The 24,784-nt window shown below is 33.0% G+C and overlaps 1 protein-coding gene across 3 annotated transcripts; it reads right to left on the bottom strand.

Annotated features, from left to right (window-relative positions):
- Positions 1-1,866: 1,866 nt before the first annotated feature.
- Positions 1,867-24,784, bottom strand: LOC127987129 (uncharacterized). Of its 3 annotated transcripts, none has more exons than XM_052589430.1 (5): positions 24,652-24,784; positions 5,357-5,692; positions 4,864-4,917; positions 2,897-3,080; positions 1,867-2,564 (listed from the first exon to the last, which is right to left on the bottom strand). In XM_052589430.1, exons 2-5 carry the CDS (start codon positions 5,649-5,651, stop codon positions 2,555-2,557), a joined length of 543 nt encoding a protein of 180 aa, XP_052445390.1. In that variant the 5' UTR covers positions 5,652-5,692; positions 24,652-24,784; the 3' UTR covers positions 1,867-2,554. The 3 variants fall into 3 exon arrangements, with proteins under 3 accessions (XP_052445390.1, XP_052445389.1, XP_052445388.1); XM_052589429.1 differs by lacking the exon at positions 24,652-24,784 and adding an exon at positions 7,568-7,699; XM_052589428.1 differs by lacking the exon at positions 24,652-24,784 and adding an exon at positions 6,728-7,540.

The raw sequence follows: 24,784 nt of genomic DNA on the forward strand, positions 1-24,784 counted from the left end.
TTTATATTATATTAACTCTTTTCCCCCATCATATATTTGCATATTGTGGAAATGTGTAATTTAAATTAAGTTGAAATAAAGTTTATTCTCATAGTATTTCGCCTTTATTCTAGTAATTTAGACTTTATTCTCATCATTTCAACTTTATTCTCATGATATTTCAACTTTATTCTCATAATTTCGACTTTGATGTCGTGATTTTTCAACTTCATTCAGTTTATTCTCAAAAAATATAACTTTAGTCTCATAATTATTTTTTTTTTTTTATGTGTCACTAAAACGCCGTCATACTTGACTTCTAACTCTTGACTTCTAAGACTTGTGTATGATGTATTTCCAAGTGTAGCACCTCCTCACTAACATCATTTGGCCACTAGAGGAATGAGAATCAGAATCCCACAGAATAAAGCATGTAATGTGATATTTTCTTAGGCAGGCATCTGTTACTACTGCGTTTGAGATCAAATCAAATAAAACATTAAAATGAATGAAAATGGCAGATTAAACCATGTGTATTAAAGTTGTTTGCCATATAGTTTCTGCAAATAAAATAAAATAAAAAAAGTAATATTTGTCATTTTAGTTGATAATTACCACCGTTTTACTGCAATAACAATAATTGAAATAATTGTGGCTGTTTACCAGAAACTGTTTCACATGGAAAATAAATGTAACCATAATATGTGTTATAAATTGTTGGAAATGTTACCTGGTAGTTCATGAAGACATTCACTCAGATTACTTTAACCAGAGTGACATCTGGTGTTCAACTCAGGGACTCACCTTTCCATGTCTAACTTCAGGAAATAGAAGTTTGACTCAACCAGTATTAGCTTTTGTGTTGCTAGATGTCAGGAGTGGATTTATTCTGAATGTTTGATAACTTTTGACAAAATATAATCCAGGAGCAAAGAGAAATCATTTCTACTTTAAAAGCACAGAGAGATCGTGACTGCACACAGTCTGCGCACAAGCAGTTCATCTGTATGAGTTAGGCCCATTTGAGAGCTCGCATCTGCGATTACATGACAGCGTGCTCATGTTACAATAAAGCGCTCGGCACATTTGAATATTTATGATAACACTACCATGTAGTTTGCTTCTCCAAACTCCAAGGTTCAGATATCAACACTTGGTCCCTTTACGATTGGATTTCTTTATTGGCTATTGAAGTGCCGTCAAAAAAAAAAAACAAAAAAAAAAAAACGGTTTGACCTGTCATCTGACGAATACAAAAAGTTGTATTTGGATTTAATGGGATTGTTGATCACACAGCTGTAGCTGTTTTTCTCCTGATATTCCACCTCCAGAGGTAGAGAGAGACTGATGCTGAGATCAGACACACTGATGCTGGACAATAAACTGTTTCCTTCAACATACATTCACTTAAATGTAGGAATACAGCATGTGCCTCCGATCCTTAGGGCCCAATATATTACTGATGTCCATTATATGAGAAACGGTATTATGTAAATTTCTACCCACCATAGAGAGCAACACAATCTATATTTAATCTCTGGCTTACTCATGATGACTATTTGATAAACTCCAGTGCAGTTCTGGTGTTTGTGATGGTCAGAGATCCCAGTTTGATGATCCAGCTTCAGTCTGTGTCTGAATCCTCCGTCAAGACTCTTGTTAATAGTTTATAAGTTTTATTTAGATATCTGATCTGGATAGTGTCAGAATGCACATCATAGTGCAGCCAGTATCAAATCACCTGAGGTACAGCACTGAGTTATACATGAAAAAAGTATCTAATAGAGTAAGAATAACAATAAATGTCAAACATCCAAGATCACGCTGTAGACAACACAAATGGTGAACTATATAGCATTAAAATTCACAAAGAAAAAGCAGAAGAGATTGAGAGCTGGCTTGATTTTATTCAAATAAGTAATTTTTTTGAAAAGTTATATCACACACATCTTTACATATTTACAACTGATCAGAGAGATATTGGGCAGTATGGTAGTATGTTAACTAGCAACTACTTAATAGGAAAATATTTTATTTTGTACATACATACATAACAACAGCAACAATTTATAACAATATAAAAAGTACAACTAGTTCATTTGCATTTAAAGGGACAAACACACACAAAAAAAGCCTGCTTTGGCTTATACCAAAAAAAGTGACATATTAAACTAAATATAAAAAAGTATGCTACAACTGTATTCATTTAAAACAATGAACTTATTGTGTACAGAGTTTGTGTAATCTACACAAGGTTTTAGAGGATTTCACAGGATTTAATGTGTTCTGGAAAAATTAAATCCACGTGTGGGGTAAAAATAAGATCAGAAAGGGCTTTAAGACATAAGAGCTGAAATACCTTCTTAAAAAACCAAGCGAGAAATAACCCATTAAATAAAAATTATTATTATGATTATTAATGAACAAGCCATCATGCAGAATAACCCCCATTTTGGGTTTTGCCAAGCATATATTTTTACCTTGCAACCCAAATTGTTGTCTTTAAAACCCAACCTCAATTTCTACTTATCTATTCTTCTCATCCTGTATCAGTCCATCTCTGAATTTTGCTTCATCACATGTACCTGAAAGAGAGTCTAAAGGTGTAATATATATATATATATATATATATATATATATATATATATATATATATATATATATATATATATATATATATATATATATATATATACACACACACACACACACACACACACACACACACACAAATAGTACAGTCTACCTATACATTTCAGTTAAGTATTATTAATAAATTGGGTGTTCAAGGCTGTTTGACAATGAAAAACCTGAACAGAACACACATCACACATACAGTACCTACAAATATTTAAAACAAATATTTAAACCTTACATCTCCTAATTAACATGATAAAGCTAATTGTTTTTCTCTTACCTTTTCATGTGTAATACTTGTGTTAATACTTCCGGTCTTCTTGGTTTATTCTTCTTGCAGTGCCAGTAAGTCACACCAACACCAACAACACCAATAACACCAGCCACGACCACCAGGATTATAGCCACACGTACTGCTGGTACCAAATTACTAGAACCTTGATCCGATCCTGTAGTTTTTACAGCTGTAATGAACAGAGGAAGACAGATATTAGTCTGACCTGCATGCAACACGATAAAACACCTGCAAATCTGGAAGTAAATATGAATCATTCAGTTTAAGAGCATCCAACTTCATACATGATCTCCATGAAGAGAAAGCACTCCTTAATTATGTTTGTTCAGAGTTCCAGTATTTTCACACTTTCTGAACAATTCATTTAGCATATTTTCATAATTATTTTAATCATTGTATTATCACCCATGTAGACACGTGACGTGCCACTATTCTCTATGGTATATTGCGATAAAAGAACATGGCTCCACTAATAAAAATAAAAATAAAAAATTCTTCTTCATCTTATTACTTTTTTCAGTTATTTATCTTTAAGTAGTTGAAAGAAAGTGAAAGTCCTGACATTTGCCAAAAGTGTGTTAACCACATAAACAAAAAATAGCATGAATAAAAACAATATAACAGAAATACATCAAATAAACAGTAACAGTAACACACCTTTGACACACATCCGATACCTTCAGAACTCTTTACGTTCAGTTAAGACATAACCGATTGTGTTTGTGTGAACAACCTACTCATCACGACAAAATTTTGTGTGTACTGTTTTTGATCAAGAAGATGTGAAAGAGAAACTCAATGTGTTACTCGCATGCTGTCTGAACGGCAGCTTTCTGTGTGCGCGCTTCATTCAGGTGTGTGTTTGTGCACAGAAATGATAACTCATGCAGAACAGATTAAAAAAAAAACGTTAACATTCTAACTAACTTCATTGAGGAACCAGCACTGGCCCGATCGTTCAGATACCTGCTATTGATGTCTCTATTAAATGCATCTGAGCTATTAACTATAGCCATTCAACATTATAATTAAAAACTTTTTTTTTTTCTTTTACATTAAATAGGCTTTGAGAAATATTGAACTTAAAACAACTGTAAAGCACCATCCACACAAACCAGTTTCAGAATAGTGGTAAACTCTATGACCTCATTAATCTGTAATAACCTCTAACTTGTTTTTGTAAACAGGGAGGGGTGATTTTCCAACCTTGCATTTCATGGAGTCTAATTTATGTTTTTTTACATTCTCCCACACATACTTGCTTAAATCAGCAGAAATATCTGCATATTTTACTTCACTTTTCAGCGTTAGTGCTCATTTAGCAAAAATGCACTAACTGTGATATTAAGTGTTAAAAGTGTTTGTACGCTACATCTGCCATTTAGAGATCCTGCAGTCTATACGCCTTAGACGACTTAAAAAACGAATAACTGAACTTTAGTAGAAATAGTGTTGTCATGCATCATCTGTGTCAGAATGTTATGATTGGCCCAGATTAGACGTCTAATATCAGCATGTCTTCTGAACTCAAACTCATACCTGTAATCTCTTTATGCATTCTTGTTCTGAGAGAACATTCATTTACTGGTAATGTTACAACTTCTCATACTGGTTAACTGCCCGAATGAATTTGTCCGGTATTTTTAAAAAAGGTCCCGTTCACGCATGATCCCTTACTGGTTATTTACCGGTAATTTACCAGTAAAGACTGTATGTGTCAACCCTGCAGCTTTACTTTAAAAGCATTGCTGTCTCTTTAAAACCTAATGCAGATCTGACACGTGTCCGGTTTTCTTCCGACTCTCCTGAATCGAATAGAATTATAATCGTATTGTGGCCTGTTTTGGAGGTATCAGCAAATACCATATTGCTGGCTAAGAGAATGAATGTCACACTGTGTCCTGATAAAAGGTCTGTTTGCCTGTTTGTCTGTCTTTCCCTGGAACTATTACCTGATAGAACAGGGGCTTCATCTTCTCCGTCAGAGCCACTGGTTTTGGCCTCTCCTAATCAAAAAGGGTTATTGAGATCAGTTAATGAGCAACAAGCTTTATGTCACTGCATGAAAACACAATATGGTACAATATGCAAACACTGTATCGCTTAGTCACTGTTGCGAGCTATTTTGAATGGAAGGTACCTAAACCTACTAAGCCATGCGGTAATTTCTATTTTCATAATGTCGTTATCATTTGCATTCTCCCCAGTCTCAGCATTTTTTAATTAATGATAAACTAAGAAAAAAAATATATATAATAGAAGGTTGCAATGCAAGCAATGCAGATAATTCTACAAATTACATTTCGCAGGAAAAGATATCAATCAAATGTGAATACATTACATGTAAAGAGAAATAACAGCTCTGACTGTGACTGCATAAAGATAAAATAAATGAAAAGTACATGTGATTCAAACGAATACAAACTGCTTTTAAACATGATTTACCAGTGATAGTGACAGTGAAGATCTTTTCACTGATGTTGCCGATGATTATGGTCTCTACGTAATAATCTCCAGCATCTGTGTTTGAGGTGTTCATGATGGTCAGAGATCCAGTCTGATGATCCAGCTTCAGTCTGTCTCTGAATCTCTCAGTCCCTTCATTACACTGAACATCTGTACAGATCTTACTGAGATCTCCAGTGATTTGAGCGATGCGAGTGTCATTAAAATACCATCTGATTCTGTCTCGTTTATTTGTTTTAACATCAGTGTGTAGAGTGACTGATTCTCCCTCCATCACTGACACTGGCACTCTGTCTGGACCAACACCAGATGCACCTGAAGAAGAAATTAAGAGTTAATTATAAATCACATCTGAGATAGAGGAACAAAATACAATGCTGTTGATGAAGCCCAACTTTAACTGAACCTGAAAAGACACATTATTTTTTAAATATAAATGTATGAATTATTATATGGGTAGGGTGTATTGGTTGGTTTGGGTACTAGGACATGGCTTTTTTTTTTTCAAATATCATGATTTTATCACGGTTCTTTGTCACGTGAGTCTTTCTATTTAGCAAGCTGTTTGAGCATTACAGCCAAACCTATAACCCTATAATAAAGACAAAGCTTGGTACATTAAGGTAACAAAACATGAAAAAGTAGGGCAGATATTTAGGCCAATGTGGGAGAAGATAAATATTAAAATGATAAAAAATTAAATTAAAAAATAAAACAAAGATACACATTACAAATACACATAATACACAGATAAATAAACAGTTTTTTTTTTCAGGTACACTAATATTTAGCAGTAGCATTCAAAAAACTGAATGAACAAATACAAATAAAATACTATATACTGTACATTGATTAGGCTGCTGTCCCTAAGACCTGTCATGCATCGTTTCTTTCAGTCGTTTACTTTCATTTTAGACATAACCAACTTGACAGTGTTAACATAAAACATAACTTAATCATGCAGTTGGAAGGCCTTTTTTTATTTCGTACTGCGCTTAGAAAAACCATAAGTCAGAAAAGCACACGAATGAAACGTTTAAATAACCAGTAAGGATTAAATAAAAAATTGAATAAGTGCAGTGTCGCGTGAGAGTAACTCTACCACTGAGAGCGAGATTAAACAATATTGATGTCTGTCCCAGACTCTGTGGCGCCAGAACTGCAGCTGACGGACTGTGCGCTGCAGCACAATAACAACGACATTTACCGTCCGCGATCAAAAATCTTCATATCGCACACCCCAACGTTACCCTCGGCAGAAATCGTGCATGATTAAAACTGGTACACAACTGTGCAACCATTTACAAGAACATATGTTGTTGACAAAAAGAGAAACTATAAATGCCTTACCGTGCAGAAGCAAAACACAAAAAAAGAGCTTCATTTTGGTCCCATGCAGATAAAGAGTTCGTGTATGTTGTTATGGAAGCAAGTCAACCAAAAACATGTCACGTTAGGACTTTCGAACAATAACAATCTCAGAAGGGGATGGACCTGTTGAAGTCGTGTCGCACATCGAGTTGCACGCACTTGAACTCCGCCACGTCTTTGTTGACGGTACATTTTTAGTTGAAATTGACTGACAAGATGGCAAATAACGATACGTTTTTTTGCGATATAGATTAGTGGCTTCAAAAACTATATAAATAAAATAAAAACGTAAATCACACCCGATGCAAATTCTTTGCTCTTCGTTTTCTATGTCGTTAACAAACCCTGTTGTATTTTCTTGTAACATTAATTTATAAAAGAAGGTACACCGCCGTCATGTCCTGACTAAACTGAATCGAAAGCACCCGTTAGCACATGAAACGGGAGAATTTTGAGACGCGCCCTTCAACTTCTCCTCAGCTTCGGGCGCGAGTCAAACGAGCGCCGTGCTACAGCAGCCAAATGATCTTCAGAAGAACAACTGTGAACTCAAGTCTGATGAGATGTTGTTCAGAGTCAGACTATATGTCACACTTCACTGACTGACTCATCAGCCGTTTTACAGTGCTCACGGGGCACTCTTCAACAGTACACAGATATATATATATATGTTGCGTACGCTCTAATCACTTCATCATAAATAACCCGCACAATAAACTATGAAGATACAGATCTGTCGTCAGCTTAGTCATGAATTTACTAAAAGGTGATTAAGGGTGATTACAGCAAATTCTGTGACCATCGTATTCTGTGACCCACCCTAAGATGCGCTGTTGTCACTGTCCGGGTTGAACTCATACAGGCTGATCGGGTACGCAAACAGCGTAACTTCAAACAAACATCGTGAGATCTGTGACTACAGGTTCTTAAAATGTAACGTCTTCTTTTTTTTATCGCCTATCCAGGAAATAAGTTTGGTCTAACAGTTCAATTGTGACATTAAATAATTGTGAGCATATATATATATATATATATATATATATATATATATATATATATATATATATATAAGAGAGGATAAAGTATACCATGTGTCAAAAATTTGATTGATGAGGGTCATAAAAGCCATCTGTTCTGGACACCTGTTTGTACACCCCCACCCCTCCCCTCCCTGTACACCCCGGTGACCTAGATATGAACTTACGACCCTAAGAAGGAATTTCGGTGAGGGAGGGTGAAAATGTGTTGGGGTCTATGTGCTTTTTTTTTTTAAACTGTGGAAAGGGTTGAAATCATTAAAATGGTATAAGGGAAGTTTTTATTAAGGTTTTAAGTACACAGTGCATTTCAAGAAAAAAGGTTATAACACAAACAAAATGGGAACGATGCAATGATTGTTTTCGTAGTTGGAAAAGTGTAAAACGTTGTTAAAGTTGTAACAAATAAAAAAGAAAACTACTGGTTATTTATCTAAAACAACTAAACAAGTCAAAACTATCAGATGTGTTTTCGTTAAGCAACACGTGAAAAGATGTGAGAGCTTGTAAAAATTTAAAAAGGTGTTTTGTTACCAGCTAGAAAAGAAAGCATTTATCACTTATACCTTACCTCAAACTAAAAAAGAAATGAATGTAAAGCGGCGATACAAACCAGAAAACTTGGTGTTTGTCACGATGTTATAAAAAGTTAAAAACAAAAGAAAAAATATGGTAGGCATTACGCGGATCAAAAATAAAATCCATCAGACAAGATACTTCAAATCAAATCTATGTTGTACTTTACCACTAACTACAACTTTAAAAATCTAGACTATTACTGACAGAGAGTTAGATGAAAGAAAAAAAGATATCACAGCAAAGTGTCAAGGCATCTCCGTTGAGCGATCCTGACAGCATCGCTGACACACTTAGAATGAGGCTCGGGGGATGCTCCGGAAAAAAACCACGCCTCCAGCGCTAGAGACTGCCCCGCTGTAGGCGTGATAGCAGCGTCAAATAGATTTAAATGTTAAAATAATTAAACTAAGTAGTTTTTAATAAATAGACATCAGTCCTTAATTAGTGAAAACTTTAAATCCGTTTAAACATAAGATCAATTTGTACTTTTTAAATGATGTAGCTTTATGCTATTTTTATTTACTTTTAGTGTTAAAAAAATAAAAAATAAAAAATAATAATAAAAAACAGCATTGAAAAAACATTATTTGTTTTTAATGTATTAAGTTAATTACTCTAATCTACGACTAGTCTAAATTTAGACTATTGCCGCCGATATATCTTTTATTTTTGTCAAGCTTAATTTCTCAAGCTATGACAATTAACACACACACACACACAGCCACCCATCCATGCTTTCCTTCTGTCCAGTTTGTAAGTTTGTGTCGCGTTATCTAGTAAATAAAACAGACATATGTAGTTAAAAGTAGTCGTTTAACAATATGACAGGGAAGAAATATCTCGTCTCAGGTCGTGCAGCGAAACGTGACCGCGCCGGGCACCTGGAGGCTGTGTGATTACTGTGCCTGCATATCAGTTAGACATCAGCGGGTGTAAAAACATCTAAAGGTTTTTGGGGGTTTGCAACTCAACTGTAATCTAATTAGTTTTCCGGGGGGTTCTGGTGTTGTAGCTAAATGGTCTGCTGCAGGTCAGCTAAAGTTTAAAAAAAAAATTGTGCGTAATCAAATTCAGGGATCAAAGGCGCGACAATTTCAAATTTATGGATTAGGCCTGTGATCGTGAGGTTATCTGACAGTTCATTTAGTGGGTCAAATGGGCGTGAAATCTTTCAACAAGTCAGACCATATAGGAATATGTAGTTTAATTCGAGTTAATTTAGTTTATTTTAGTTACATTTATAATTTTTATTAACCCCTAGATCTTTCAACCTCAACATAAATGTACCGAGAATGCAAACAAGTACACAAACACAACCACACAATCATAAACACACACACACACACACACACACTTTCCTTCTGCCGAGTTTGTGTCGTGTTATCTAGTAATTAAACCATACATATGTAGTTAAAAGTATCACCCATTTAACAATATGACAGGTAAGAAATATCTCGTCTCAGATTGAAACGTGACAAACTTAGTAGTGATTCTTTAAATCCTGTTTATCAACTCTTTGAGATACTTAATCATTGAAACATTTCTATAGTCACATCTTTATTTAACATTTTCTAAAATGAGATCTGGTTTATTTCTATATTAAGTGTAAGTAAGTTGTATTCTTTCGTTGTCATATCTTTTACATTTTATTAAAATAGGTTCAACTGATTGAGGAAGATCACATTTAACACAAAGTCCAGACACATGTTTTTCCTCTTATAAATAATGACTGATTAAGTGCAATGTGTCCAATTTTATGGCGAGAGCTTCCTTTCTACCCCCAAAATTCTCCTTTCATTAACTTTGATGTCTGGCATTTTAATGTTTTTATCTGATCCACTACCTTCTATTCCTATATGTGCAGGTATCTATACAAAATAAATATTTGTTTTTGGTTGTATTCTGAACAAACTCTGTAAAATGAATGACAAATTGTCTTGTTGAAGATTCGCCACACTTTAAACTTGGTAGTACTGCAAATGAGTCTGAACATATGACTACTTTAGGTATACTAATGTGTTCAACCCACTGAAGAGCCAAAAATATGACAATCATTTCTGTAGTATAAACAGACGGATGATTAGATGTTCTTTCAGGTATTCTATATCTACCCACTTGGAACATATGTGTCCTGTTTCAGGATCTTTAGATACATCTATGTATATGAGTTACTTTAAAACTATATGCTCTTTATTTTTCATCTAAACAAAAGTCCTTGATGTTTTATTTTATTTTAATAAGCCACTCACACTTATTTTAGTAGCCTAAATCATTGAATATGTCTTTTATTTTCTTAATATCAACTTCTGGCACGAAATTCTACATTCATAAATGTATGTTTTTCAAAATCCTCACGTTTAGTGTCATTTAAAGAGGAATTTGTGATGTATTTGGAGACGTTAAAAGAAATGAAAAGTCTCAAAGCAAGATTTTTGTATTCTTCATTAAAGGACTTTGTTTTTTCTTAATGTGAAAATCTGTTACTCCCCTACTATTTCATTCTTTATCTTTTTCTTCAGTGTTGTTTTATTTATTTTACATTTATTTTGTTTTATGATGTACAGAGTGTGAACGAAAATTGAGTGTAATCTCAGACCATATTTGTAAATCTACCAGTAATGTACGCCTTTATGTTTTTAATGTTTAAAGCATCGAATAAAAAAGAAAAAAACACCCACTAACACATCCCCCTAACACCTCCCTAATAAAGTTGGTCACAAAGGTTTAAATGTATGTTAAAAGAGTTAAACAAAGTAACGTTTTTAATAAAAACACATCAGTTCTTATTTGATGAAAACATTCTACCTGGTTTTAATATTAGACCGATGTTTTTACTTTAAAATTGGGTTAACCTATACCATTTTATTTTCATCTCAACAAAAATTCCTTGTTGGAAAATTTTTTTGTTTTATTTCATTTTAATAAGTCACTCACCCATACTTTAGTAGTCTAAATCCTTGAATACGTCTTTTATTTTGTCAGTATTAACTTCTATCATTGCTATAGCGTAGCTATATCAATTAAAACATGCGTTTAGGCATACACAAATCTAACTGTAATGAAATGTTTTGGAATGTCTTTGATTTTTTTGCCAAAGAAACTTTAACAACATTACAGGAGAGGCTAAATATTTCATCTCAAGTAGTGCGTAGAAACGCGTCTGGTATCTGGAATCTGATGTCTTTGTGTTTACTGTTACGACCATGTCAGCGAAGATTGTAAAACATCTAAAGGTTTTTGGGGTTTCCAACTCAACTGTTATCTAATTAGTTTTCCGGGGGTTCTGGTGTTGTAAATGGTGTGCTGCAGGTAACCATAAAATGGTTTATGGTTTAGGCCTGTGATCGTGAGGTTAGCTAAAAGTTCATTTACTGGTCAAATGGACGTGAAATCTTTTAACAAGTCAGACCATATAGGAATATGTAGTTTAATTCGAGTTAATTTAGTTTATTTTAGTTACATTTATAATTTTTATTAACCCCTAGATCTTTCAAACTCAACATAAATGTACCGAGAATGCAAACAAGTACACAAACACAACCATACAATCATAAACACACACACACACAAATGTAAACATTACAGAAAACATGAACATGCAAACTAAATAAATACTAATATACACTCAAACAAGTAAAAAAATACACAAACAAACAAAATAGGTCACAAACACGAACATATCTATATAAGATTGAAAATGAGTTGTCCTAAGTTTTCTTTGAAACCAAAAGTGTTTGTTGGTACAAATGTCTGACAGAAATGTGTACAATAGATTAGACATCCTTTCTCACTTTCCAAATGGTGTTGTTAACCATGATGTTTAAAATAGTTTTAAAAAAGTATTATTTTTTAGCTTTCATGCAGGATTCATGTCAGCACTCAAGTGTTTTAACAAGAGTCCAGAGACAGATGAAAATAGATGTGTGAAGAAAAAAAAAATGTTAGAGGTTTTTAAGGATAGACTAAATGGTTTAGATTGTTTAAAACAATTGAGTTTACGCATTTCTCTTGAATGTGTGTATGGTAACCGCTGCATACATGAAGCAGAACAAATACATAAACACATTGTGGTTAATAAAAAAGACTTATTTATCTAGCATAACTTACCTTCTTTTCATAACAATAAACATTCTTACGACTTTAACAACTGCAAACAAACGGTTTGGTTGGAAAAAAAAATAAAAAATAAAAACATTGTGTTTTCTTAGTTAGAATGCTTATAGTTTGTAGTAAAATCACATATATAAGCTAAAAAAAAAAAATTCTTCCAAACCATGCTGCTTTCACACACACACACACACACACACACACACACACACACACACGGACACACACACACACACACACACACACCTCACAAAACTGTCAACAAGGACCTTAAGTTTTTGTTATAACGTTTAGCTGTAGCTGAGACCTTGGTGGAATTATTTTACGTACAGTTTTGGGGAAGTTACTATGAACGTTGTAATAGGTTATAGATCACAAATTAACCCATTTAAAATCTAAAAGTTTAAAAAGTAATGTAACTGGTAAAATTTGATTACATGTTTTAAGACTTGTAATGTTTTCAACCGTTAATCTTTTGAAACGTGTAAACAGGACAGGTGTTAACATTAGAGTACTCAACAACTAATGACCGTCAGACTTTTCAAATCCTTCATCACTTAAATTAGGATTGTGATCATTTCATTTTATAGCACAACCACCACGAAATCAGATTTGCTTGGAGATTAAATACATATTTAAAAACACAACAAGAAAGTTTAACAGCTATGATACTGTTTTTTAAATCAGGTTTTTGCACATCTATGAAGGGAAATGCCATTGCATCTAACAACGGTTGGTAAATCGGTTCAATTTAACAAATAAATATACATCGGCCAAATAGGAAATAAGCATACGTCTTTAACTCATGAAACATCTGACTCATATTTTAGAGTATTTAAGGTGGTTTATGAAATATATCAATCAAATCTGTAATCTGTAAAAATATTCAGATGTAACATTTTCATAATTAACCGCAATTTAATTATTTTTTCTGTAACTGATTACATTTATTTTTAATCAAATGATATAATTTAGCTATATGTAACTAGTTGACCCCCTAACACTGATTATGCGTTCTAACAAGAATAGTTGGTGAAAGAGTTCATTACCCTCTTTAACTTTAAAAATGCGTACAATGTCCACAAACAAGGGTTTGCTCTTAAAACAAGCCCCAGACACCGACTTGGAAGCACCGTAACAAGTATAGCTATTGCAGAAATTTGTTATAGAGATTCAGTAAGTTAAACTCTGGATGCACGATTGACCGACTTACGTTTGCCAAATTATTACTTTTTCTAAAGATAAAGACAATTATTTGGTTTCAGGACACACGAATCCTAACGCCCAATGGTTCACAAGATAACATGACAACGGTTGCTCCATTACAGCATAGTCAACCCATTTTAGCCTGTTTTAGCACATGTATATCGTATTATTGTTGAATATAGTCGTTTGGTCTAAATATGTGTTAACAGTTATTTTATTGTTGTTATATGTATTATATGTTTTTGTTTTACAAATGTAATATGTTTACCTAATACCTCATTCAAGCTATGTAGATATTCAGGTCAGGGAACTACAATACCCATCACACACCTCAGGCTTCAAACATGCCCGTCGTGAATACATACTCATATTGTATGTGGCAACTCTCTAAATCATTGGACATCTGATTAAACGCATACGCAGATAACCTAAATAAAAAGACTCATATTCTTTTCTGTGATCTGTTTTAGTGATGCAAAGTTCGATTCACTTCTGAAAAAATATTTATTTGGACAGTTTGGTTCAATGAACCGATTCATAGGGACCTTAAGTCATTTTCGCAGTTACGTAGTACACTTTTTTTTTCTTCTATCAACTGAAGAGTCATTTTTATTTCTGTGAATCATCTAAATAAATGTAATTGTGTGAACACATATTGTTGGTTATTATCTTTTGTTCATTTAAGTTAATTCTGAATCATCTAAATAAAGTTAACTGTGTGAACACGCGTTAGCGGTTATTGTCTTTTGTTCATTTAAGTTAATTCTGAATCATCTAAAAAAAAAAAAAAAAAAATTAATTGTGTGAACACATATTGGTGGTTATTATCTTTTGTTAATTTAAGTTAGTGATGTTTGCGTTTGCAGTTTTACGCACAGTGTCTCTGTCGTTGTTTAGCTTAAACATCAGTTTTTAGTCAGTTACAAAAGTGTCAGGCATTAAGTTTTTGTATTTTTAATTCACCTAATTATGACAGAGTTACAGGTTTCGGGTGTTTTTGAAAGTGTAAGCGGTGAAAACTTAAATGTGACCGTCGAGTAACGTTACCTACTCAAACGAAGACAAATTGTGTAAGTGTTCATTAAGATGCAGAAATGAAAATAAGCGTACAAATATTCATAATGACAAGTACAATATAACCTAAAAACACTATAGCCCCCCTGCTAAGTATACCTAAAATTTTCTAGAGCGGTGAGATATTTACATTTACTGTACATTTATTCATTTAGCAGACGCTTTTATCCAAAGTGACTTACAGATGAGGACGGTGGAAGCAATCAAAAAACAACAAAAAGAGCAATGATATATAAATGTTTTAACAAGTCTCAGTTAGGTTAACACAGTACACGTACCATGGGATTTTAAATAATATCATAAATAAAAAGAAAACAGATTGAATAAAAAAAGAATAGAGCAAGCTAGTGTTAGAGGTCTTTACACATACACACACATGCACACACACACGCATAAATAGATATAAACCGCAATGTTTTTCATAGCGTTACACTTTGAACGATATGTTTCCATGACATTGTTAGCTCTTTCTGTTTGAATACATTTACAGCAGTTTTCACCATCCTAATTGTAATGGTTTGGTCTTATGCTTAGGGCCTTATACGTTGTATTTTCTAGTTTTTGCTCTCGTGTTAGTGGGTCTCTTTGTTCATACAAATCAATATTTCTGTGGATTTGGGTATTAAAATATTGCTTTAAACATCGTCTTCATTCGAGACGTTTACTTAACATCATTATATCATCCTAGTTTATATCAGATATAAGATATGTTGATTATTAATTATTATTGTTAATTGTTAACAAACATAAAAGTTGCTGAACTCAGAGAACAGAATAGCGAGTGAAGTGGATCAATCTTTTATTTCAACACTATATTGTTGAATATACATTGATGTAGTGAAGAAAATTATCAAATTGTCATTAAAAACAAATAGTACTCATGACATTACAGGCAATCTAACCAGAATAGAAAATCTCTGCAGACACCAGTTTTGTCAAAGACATTATCGACCCTGATTTTAAACTACACTACAGAGGACAGATGATCGGACTGATGCAAAAGATCATCAAGAAGGAATGCGACCCAAATCACGATTGTACGGGCGATAGCAAGCGGGAAACAAATCTCAGTAACCAAATGAAACTTGTAAGAAGACTGAAATATACATGGCCTGATTTGACGAGCATATTTTTAACCGGGAGGGACCCGGTGCATGTTTCTGCACGTAAAATTCTGGAAGTGATGTCTGAATGTGAAGATGAGATGGACGTTAATGACGTTCTCTATCTGTGTACATCTATAACAGATCAATGTGTGCTGTTGGCTGCCAAAAATTATGATTCTATGATCTGTGAAATTGTTGCATCGTTGGTTGATTTTATATTGGACCAAAACATGTTAATCTGCAGAGATTTTCTATTCTGGTTAGATTGCCTGTAATGTCATGAGTACTATTTGTTTTTAATGACAATTTGATAATTTTCTTCACTACATCAATGTATATTCAACAATATAGTGTTGAAATAAAAGATTGATCCACTTCACTCGCTATTCTGTTCTCTGAGTTCAGCAACTTTTATGTTTGTTAACAATTAACAATAATAATTAATAATCAACATATCTTATATCTGATATAAACTAGGATGATATAATGATGTTAAGTAAACGTCTCGAATGAAGACGATGTTTAAAGCAATATTTTAATACCCAAATCCACAGAAATATTGATTTGTATGAACAAAGAGACCCACTAACACGAGAGCAAAAACTAGAAAATACAACGTATAAGGCCCTAAGCATAAGACCAAACCATTACAATTAGGATGGTGAAAACTGCTGTAAATGTATTCAAACAGAAAGAGCTAACAATGTCATGGAAACATATCGTTCAAAGTGTAACGCTATGAAAAACATTGCGGTTTATATCTATTTATGCGTGTGTGTGTGCATGTGTGTGTATGTGTAAAGACCTCTAACACTAGCTTGCTCTATTCTTTTTTTATTCAATCTGTTTTCTTTTTATTTATGATATTATTTAAAATCCCATGGTACGTGTACTGTGTTAACCTAACTGAGACTTGTTAAAACATTTATATATCATTGCTCTTTTTGTTGTTTTTTGATTGCTTCCACCGTCCTCATCTGTAAGTCACTTTGGATAAAAGCGTCTGCTAAATGAATAAATGTACAGTAAATGTAAATATCTCACCGCTCTAGAAAATTTTAGGTATACTTAGCAGGGGGGCTATAGTGTTTTTAGGTTATATTGTACTTGTCATTATGAATATTTGTACGCTTATTTTCATTTCTGCATCTTAATGAACACTTACACAATTTGTCTTCGTTTGAGTAGGTAACGTTACTCGACGGTCACATTTAAGTTTTCACCGCTTACACTTTCAAAAACACCCGAAACCTGTAACTCTGTCATAATTAGGTGAATTAAAAATACAAAAACTTAATGCCTGACACTTTTGTAACTGACTAAAAACTGATGTTTAAGCTAAACAACGACAGAGACACTGTGCGTAAAACTGCAAACGCAAACATCACTAACTTAAATTAACAAAAGATAATAACCACCAATATGTGTTCACACAATTAATTTTTTTTTTTTTTTTTTTAGATGATTCAGAATTAACTTAAATGAACAAAAGACAATAACCGCTAACGCGTGTTCACACAGTTAACTTTATTTAGATGATTCAGAATTAACTTAAATGAACAAAAGATAATAACCAACAATATGTGTTCACACAATTACATTTATTTAGATGATTCACAGAAATAAAAATGACTCTTCAGTTGATAGAAGAAAAAAAAAGTGTACTACGTAACTGCGAAAATGACTTAAGGTCCCTATGAATCGGTTCATTGAACCAAACTGTCCAAATAAATATTTTTTCAGAAGTGAATCGAACTTTGCATCACTAAAACAGATCACAGAAAAGAATATGAGTCTTTTTATTTAGGTTATCTGCGTATGCGTTTAATCAGATGTCCAATGATTTAGAGAGTTGCCACATACAATATGAGTATGTATTCACGACGGGCATGTTTGAAGCCTGAGGTGTGTGATGGGTATTGTAGTTCCCTGACCTGAATATCTACATAGCTTGAATGAGGTATTAGGTAAACATATTACATTTGTAAAACAAAAACATATAATACATATAACAACAATAAAATAACTGTTAACACATATTTAGACCAAACGACTATATTCAACAATAATACGATATACATGTGCTAAAACAGGCTAAAATGGGTTGACTATGCTGTAATGGAGCAACCGTTGTCATGTTATCTTGTGAACCATTGGGCGTTAGGATTCGTGTGTCCTGAAACCAAATAATTGTCTTTATCTTTAGAAAAAGTAATAATTTGGCAAACGTAAGTCGGTCAATCGTGCATCCAGAGTTTAACTTACTGAATCTCTATAACAAATTTCTGCAATAGCTATACTTGTTACGGTGCTTCCAAGTCGGTGTCTGGGGCTTGTTTTAAGAGCAAACCCTTGTTTGTGGACATTGTACGCATTTTTAAAGTTAAAGAGGGTAATGAACTCTTTCACCAACTATTCTTGTTAGAACGCATAATCAGTGTTAGGGGGTCAACTAGTTACATATAGCTAAATTATATCATTTGATTAAAAATAAATGTAATCAGTTACAGAAAAAATAATTAAATTGCGGTTAATTATGAAAATGTTACATCTGAATATTTTTACAGATTACAGATTTGATTGATATATTTCATAAACCACCTTAAATACTCTAAAATATGAGTCAGATGTTTCATGAGTTAAAGACGTATGCTTATTTCCTATTTGGCCGATGTATATTTATTTGTTAAATTGAACCGATTTACCAACCGTTGTTAGATGCAATGGCATTTCCCTTCATAGATGTGCAAAAACCTGATTTAAAAAACAGTATCATAGCTGTTAAACTTTCTTGTTGTGTTTTTAAATATGTATTTAATCTCCAAGCAAATCTGATTTCGTGGTGGTTGTGCTATAAAATGAAATGATCACAATCCTAATTTAAGTGATGAAGGATTTGAAAAGTCTGACGGTCATTAGTTGTTGAGTACTCTAATGTTAACACCTGTCCTGTTTACACGTTTCAAAAGATTAACGGTTGAAAACATTACAAGTCTTAAAACATGTAATCAAATTTTACCAGTTACATTACTTTTTAAACTTTTAGATTTTAAATGGGTTAATTTGTGATCTATAACCTATTACAACGTTCATAGTAACTTCCCCAAAACTGTACGTAAAATAATTCCACCAAGGTCTCAGCTACAGCTAAACGTTATAACAAAAACTTAAGGTCCTTGTTGACAGTTTTGTGAGGTGTGTGTGTGTGTGTGTGTGTGTGTCCGTGTGTGTGTGTGTGTGTGTGTGTGTGTGTGTGTGTGTGTGAAAGCAGCATGGTTTGGAAGAATTTTTTTTTTTTAGCTTATATATGTGATTTTACTACAAACTATAAGCATTCTAACTAAGAAAACACAATGTTTTTATTTTTTATTTTTTTTTCCAACCAAACCGTTTGTTTGCAGTTGTTAAAGTCGTAAGAATGTTTATTGTTATGAAAAGAAGGTAAGTTATGCTAGATAAATAAGTCTTTTTTATTAACCACAATGTGTTTATGTATTTGTTCTGCTTCATGTATGCAGCGGTTACCATACACACATTCAAGAGAAATGCGTAAACTCAATTGTTTTAAACAATCTAAACCATTTAGTCTATCCTTAAAAACCTCTAACATTTTTTTTTTCTTCACACATCTATTTTCATCTGTCTCTGGACTCTTGTTAAAACACTTGAGTGCTGACATGAATCCTGCATGAAAGCTAAAAAATAATACTTTTTTAAAACTATTTTAAACATCATGGTTAACAACACCATTTGGAAAGTGAGAAAGGATGTCTAATCTATTGTACACATTTCTGTCAGACATTTGTACCAACAAACACTTTTGGTTTCAAAGAAAACTTAGGACAACTCATTTTCAATCTTATATAGATATGTTCGTGTTTGTGACCTATTTTGTTTGTTTGTGTATTTTTTTACTTGTTTGAGTGTATATTAGTATTTATTTAGTTTGCATGTTCATGTTTTCTGTAATGTTTACATTTGTGTGTGTGTGTGTTTATGATTGTATGGTTGTGTTTGTGTACTTGTTTGCATTCTCGGTACATTTATGTTGAGTTTGAAAGATCTAGGGGTTAATAAAAATTATAAATGTAACTAAAATAAACTAAATTAACTCGAATTAAACTACATATTCCTATATGGTCTGACTTGTTAAAAGATTTCACGTCCATTTGACCAGTAAATGAACTTTTAGCTAACCTCACGATCACAGGCCTAAACCATAAACCATTTTATGGTTACCTGCAGCACACCATTTACAACACCAGAACCCCCGGAAAACTAATTAGATAACAGTTGAGTTGGAAACCCCAAAAACCTTTAGATGTTTTACAATCTTCGCTGACATGGTCGTAACAGTAAACACAAAGACATCAGATTCCAGATACCAGACGCGTTTCTACGCACTACTTGAGATGAAATATTTAGCCTCTCCTGTAATGTTGTTAAAGTTTCTTTGGCAAAAAAATCAAAGACATTCCAAAACATTTCATTACAGTTAGATTTGTGTATGCCTAAACGCATGTTTTAATTGATATAGCTACGCTATAGCAATGATAGAAGTTAATACTGACAAAATAAAAGACGTATTCAAGGATTTAGACTACTAAAGTATGGGTGAGTGACTTATTAAAATGAAATAAAACAAAAAATTTTTCCAACAAGGAATTTTTGTTGAGATGAAAATAAAATGGTATAGGTTAACCCAATTTTAAAGTAAAAACATCGGTCTAATATTAAAACCAGGTAGAATGTTTTCATCAAATAAGAACTGATGTGTTTTTATTAAAAACGTTACTTTGTTTAACTCTTTTAACATACATTTAAACCTTTGTGACCAACTTTATTAGGGAGGTGTTAGGGGGATGTGTTAGTGGGTGTTTTTTTCTTTTTTATTCGATGCTTTAAACATTAAAAACATAAAGGCGTACATTACTGGTAGATTTACAAATATGGTCTGAGATTACACTCAATTTTCGTTCACACTCTGTACATCATAAAACAAAATAAATGTAAAATAAATAAAACAACACTGAAGAAAAAGATAAAGAATGAAATAGTAGGGGAGTAACAGATTTTCACATTAAGAAAAAACAAAGTCCTTTAATGAAGAATACAAAAATCTTGCTTTGAGACTTTTCATTTCTTTTAACGTCTCCAAATACATCACAAATTCCTCTTTAAATGACACTAAACGTGAGGATTTTGAAAAACATACATTTATGAATGTAGAATTTCGTGCCAGAAGTTGATATTAAGAAAATAAAAGACATATTCAATGATTTAGGCTACTAAAATAAGTGTGAGTGGCTTATTAAAATAAAATAAAACATCAAGGACTTTTGTTTAGATGAAAAATAAAGAGCATATAGTTTTAAAGTAACTCATATACATAGATGTATCTAAAGATCCTGAAACAGGACACATATGTTCCAAGTGGGTAGATATAGAATACCTGAAAGAACATCTAATCATCCGTCTGTTTATACTACAGAAATGATTGTCATATTTTTGGCTCTTCAGTGGGTTGAACACATTAGTATACCTAAAGTAGTCATATGTTCAGACTCATTTGCAGTACTACCAAGTTTAAAGTGTGGCGAATCTTCAACAAGACAATTTGTCATTCATTTTACAGAGTTTGTTCAGAATACAACCAAAAACAAATATTTATTTTGTATAGATACCTGCACATATAGGAATAGAAGGTAGTGGATCAGATAAAAACATTAAAATGCCAGACATCAAAGTTAATGAAAGGAGAATTTTGGGGGTAGAAAGGAAGCTCTCGCCATAAAATTGGACACATTGCACTTAATCAGTCATTATTTATAAGAGGAAAAACATGTGTCTGGACTTTGTGTTAAATGTGATCTTCCTCAATCAGTTGAACCTATTTTAATAAAATGTAAAAGATATGACAACGAAAGAATACAACTTACTTACACTTAATATAGAAATAAACCAGATCTCATTTTAGAAAATGTTAAATAAAGATGTGACTATAGAAATGTTTCAATGATTAAGTATCTCAAAGAGTTGATAAACAGGATTTAAAGAATCACTACTAAGTTTGTCACGTTTCAATCTGAGACGAGATATTTCTTACCTGTCATATTGTTAAATGGGTGATACTTTTAACTACATATGTATGGTTTAATTACTAGATAACACGACACAAACTCGGCAGAAGGAAAGTGTGTGTGTGTGTGTGTGTGTGTTTATGATTGTGTGGTTGTGTTTGTGTACTTGTTTGCATTCTCGGTACATTTATGTTGAGGTTGAAAGATCTAGGGGTTAATAAAAATTATAAATGTAACTAAAATAAACTAAATTAACTCGAATTAAACTACATATTCCTATATGGTCTGACTTGTTGAAAGATTTCACGCCCATTTGACCCACTAAATGAACTGTCAGATAACCTCACGATCACAGGCCTAATCCATAAATTTGAAATTGTCGCGCCTTTGATCCCTGAATTTGATTACGCACAATTTTTTTTTTAAACTTTAGCTGACCTGCAGCAGACCATTTAGCTACAACACCAGAACCCCCCGGAAAACTAATTAGATTACAGTTGAGTTGCAAACCCCCAAAAACCTTTAGATGTTTTTACACCCGCTGATGTCTAACTGATATGCAGGCACAGTAATCACACAGCCTCCAGGTGCCCGGCGCGGTCACGTTTCGCTGCACGACCTGAGACGAGATATTTCTTCCCTGTCATATTGTTAAACGACTACTTTTAACTACATATGTCTGTTTTATTTACTAGATAACGCGACACAAACTTACAAACTGGACAGAAGGAAAGCATGGATGGGTGGCTGTGTGTGTGTGTGTGTTAATTGTCATAGCTTGAGAAATTAAGCTTGACAAAAATAAAAGATATATCGGCGGCAATAGTCTAAATTTAGACTAGTCGTAGATTAGAGTAATTAACTTAATACATTAAAAACAAATAATGTTTTTTCAATGCTGTTTTTTATTATTATTTTTTATTTTTTATTTTTTTAACACTAAAAGTAAATAAAAATAGCATAAAGCTACATCATTTAAAAAGTACAAATTGATCTTATGTTTAAACGGATTTAAAGTTTTCACTAATTAAGGACTGATGTCTATTTATTAAAAACTACTTAGTTTAATTATTTTAACATTTAAATCTATTTGACGCTGCTATCACGCCTACAGCGGGGCAGTCTCTAGCGCTGGAGGCGTGGTTTTTTTCCGGAGCATCCCCCGAGCCTCATTCTAAGTGTGTCAGCGATGCTGTCAGGATCGCTCAACGGAGATGCCTTGACACTTTGCTGTGATATCTTTTTTTCTTTCATCTAACTCTCTGTCAGTAATAGTCTAGATTTTTAAAGTTGTAGTTAGTGGTAAAGTACAACATAGATTTGATTTGAAGTATCTTGTCTGATGGATTTTATTTTTGATCCGCGTAATGCCTACCATATTTTTTCTTTTGTTTTTAACTTTTTATAACATCGTGACAAACACCAAGTTTTCTGGTTTGTATCGCCGCTTTACATTCATTTCTTTTTTAGTTTGAGGTAAGGTATAAGTGATAAATGCTTTCTTTTCTAGCTGGTAACAAAACACCTTTTTAAATTTTTACAAGCTCTCACATCTTTTCACGTGTTGCTTAACGAAAACACATCTGATAGTTTTGACTTGTTTAGTTGTTTTAGATAAATAACCAGTAGTTTTCTTTTTTATTTGTTACAACTTTAACAACGTTTTACACTTTTCCAACTACGAAAACAATCATTGCATCGTTCCCATTTTGTTTGTGTTATAACCTTTTTTCTTGAAATGCACTGTGTACTTAAAACCTTAATAAAAACTTCCCTTATACCATTTTAATGATTTCAACCCTTTCCACAGTTTAAAAAAAAAAAGCACATAGACCCCAACACATTTTCACCCTCCCTCACCGAAATTCCTTCTTAGGGTCGTAAGTTCATATCTAGGTCACCGGGGTGTACAGGGAGGGGAGGGGTGGGGGTGTACAAACAGGTGTCCAGAACAGATGGCTTTTATGACCCTCATCAATCAAATTTTTGACACATGGTATACTTTATCCTCTCTTATATATATATATATATATATATATATATATATATATATATATATATATATATATATATATTAGGGTGACCTAATGTGCCATTTTCATTTAAATTATATTATATAAATGCTGTAGCTACTGTTCATATTAAAACTGTAAAATGTTTTTAATGTATTTAATTATTTTTAAAGGATATACAGTACATTTGGAGAACATCAAAGTATTTAAGTGCTGAAGAATTTCCCTTAAGCTATAGATAATAAATAGATAGAAAAGAAATGTGTTATGAACAGTTCATTTTGCGTACGCGACCAGACTGTATTGCACTGCACGGGTGCCAAGCATTTTTTGAACCTGTAGTCACAGATCTCATCTTTAGTTATGCTGTATGTGTACCAAATCCGCATGTGATGTGAGTTCAAGCCAAACAGTGACAACACTGCCTACTAGCATCACAGATTACGATGGTCACAGAATTTGCTGTATCACCCACCTTTCTCACATTTTTACCACTATCTGCATGTCCCATTTATGAGTATACAATGTTGGAGAGGAAACATTTGGGAGTTTTGAGAAGCTGATTGAGCATTAAAGCCATAGTGAGCCCCTTCATTGAAATACCTGGAGGTGAGGAATAATACAGAAATTGTCATATTCACTCAGTATTACTTTACTAATAATAATTTACAAAAATCTAAAGTAGAAATTAACTGTACTCACTTGTGTATTAGACAGTCCAATACATTGTAGTCAAACACATTTTTATATTGAAATAATGAAGATTTCTGTGCCACCCCTGACTGGTTGCTGGCCCCTTCTGGGCCATCCCTATAAAAACATCCTGGCTTTGCCA

This window comes from Carassius gibelio, chromosome B22 (genome assembly GCF_023724105.1).
Source record: "Carassius gibelio isolate Cgi1373 ecotype wild population from Czech Republic chromosome B22, carGib1.2-hapl.c, whole genome shotgun sequence".
NCBI lineage: Eukaryota > Metazoa > Chordata > Actinopteri > Cypriniformes > Cyprinidae > Carassius > Carassius gibelio.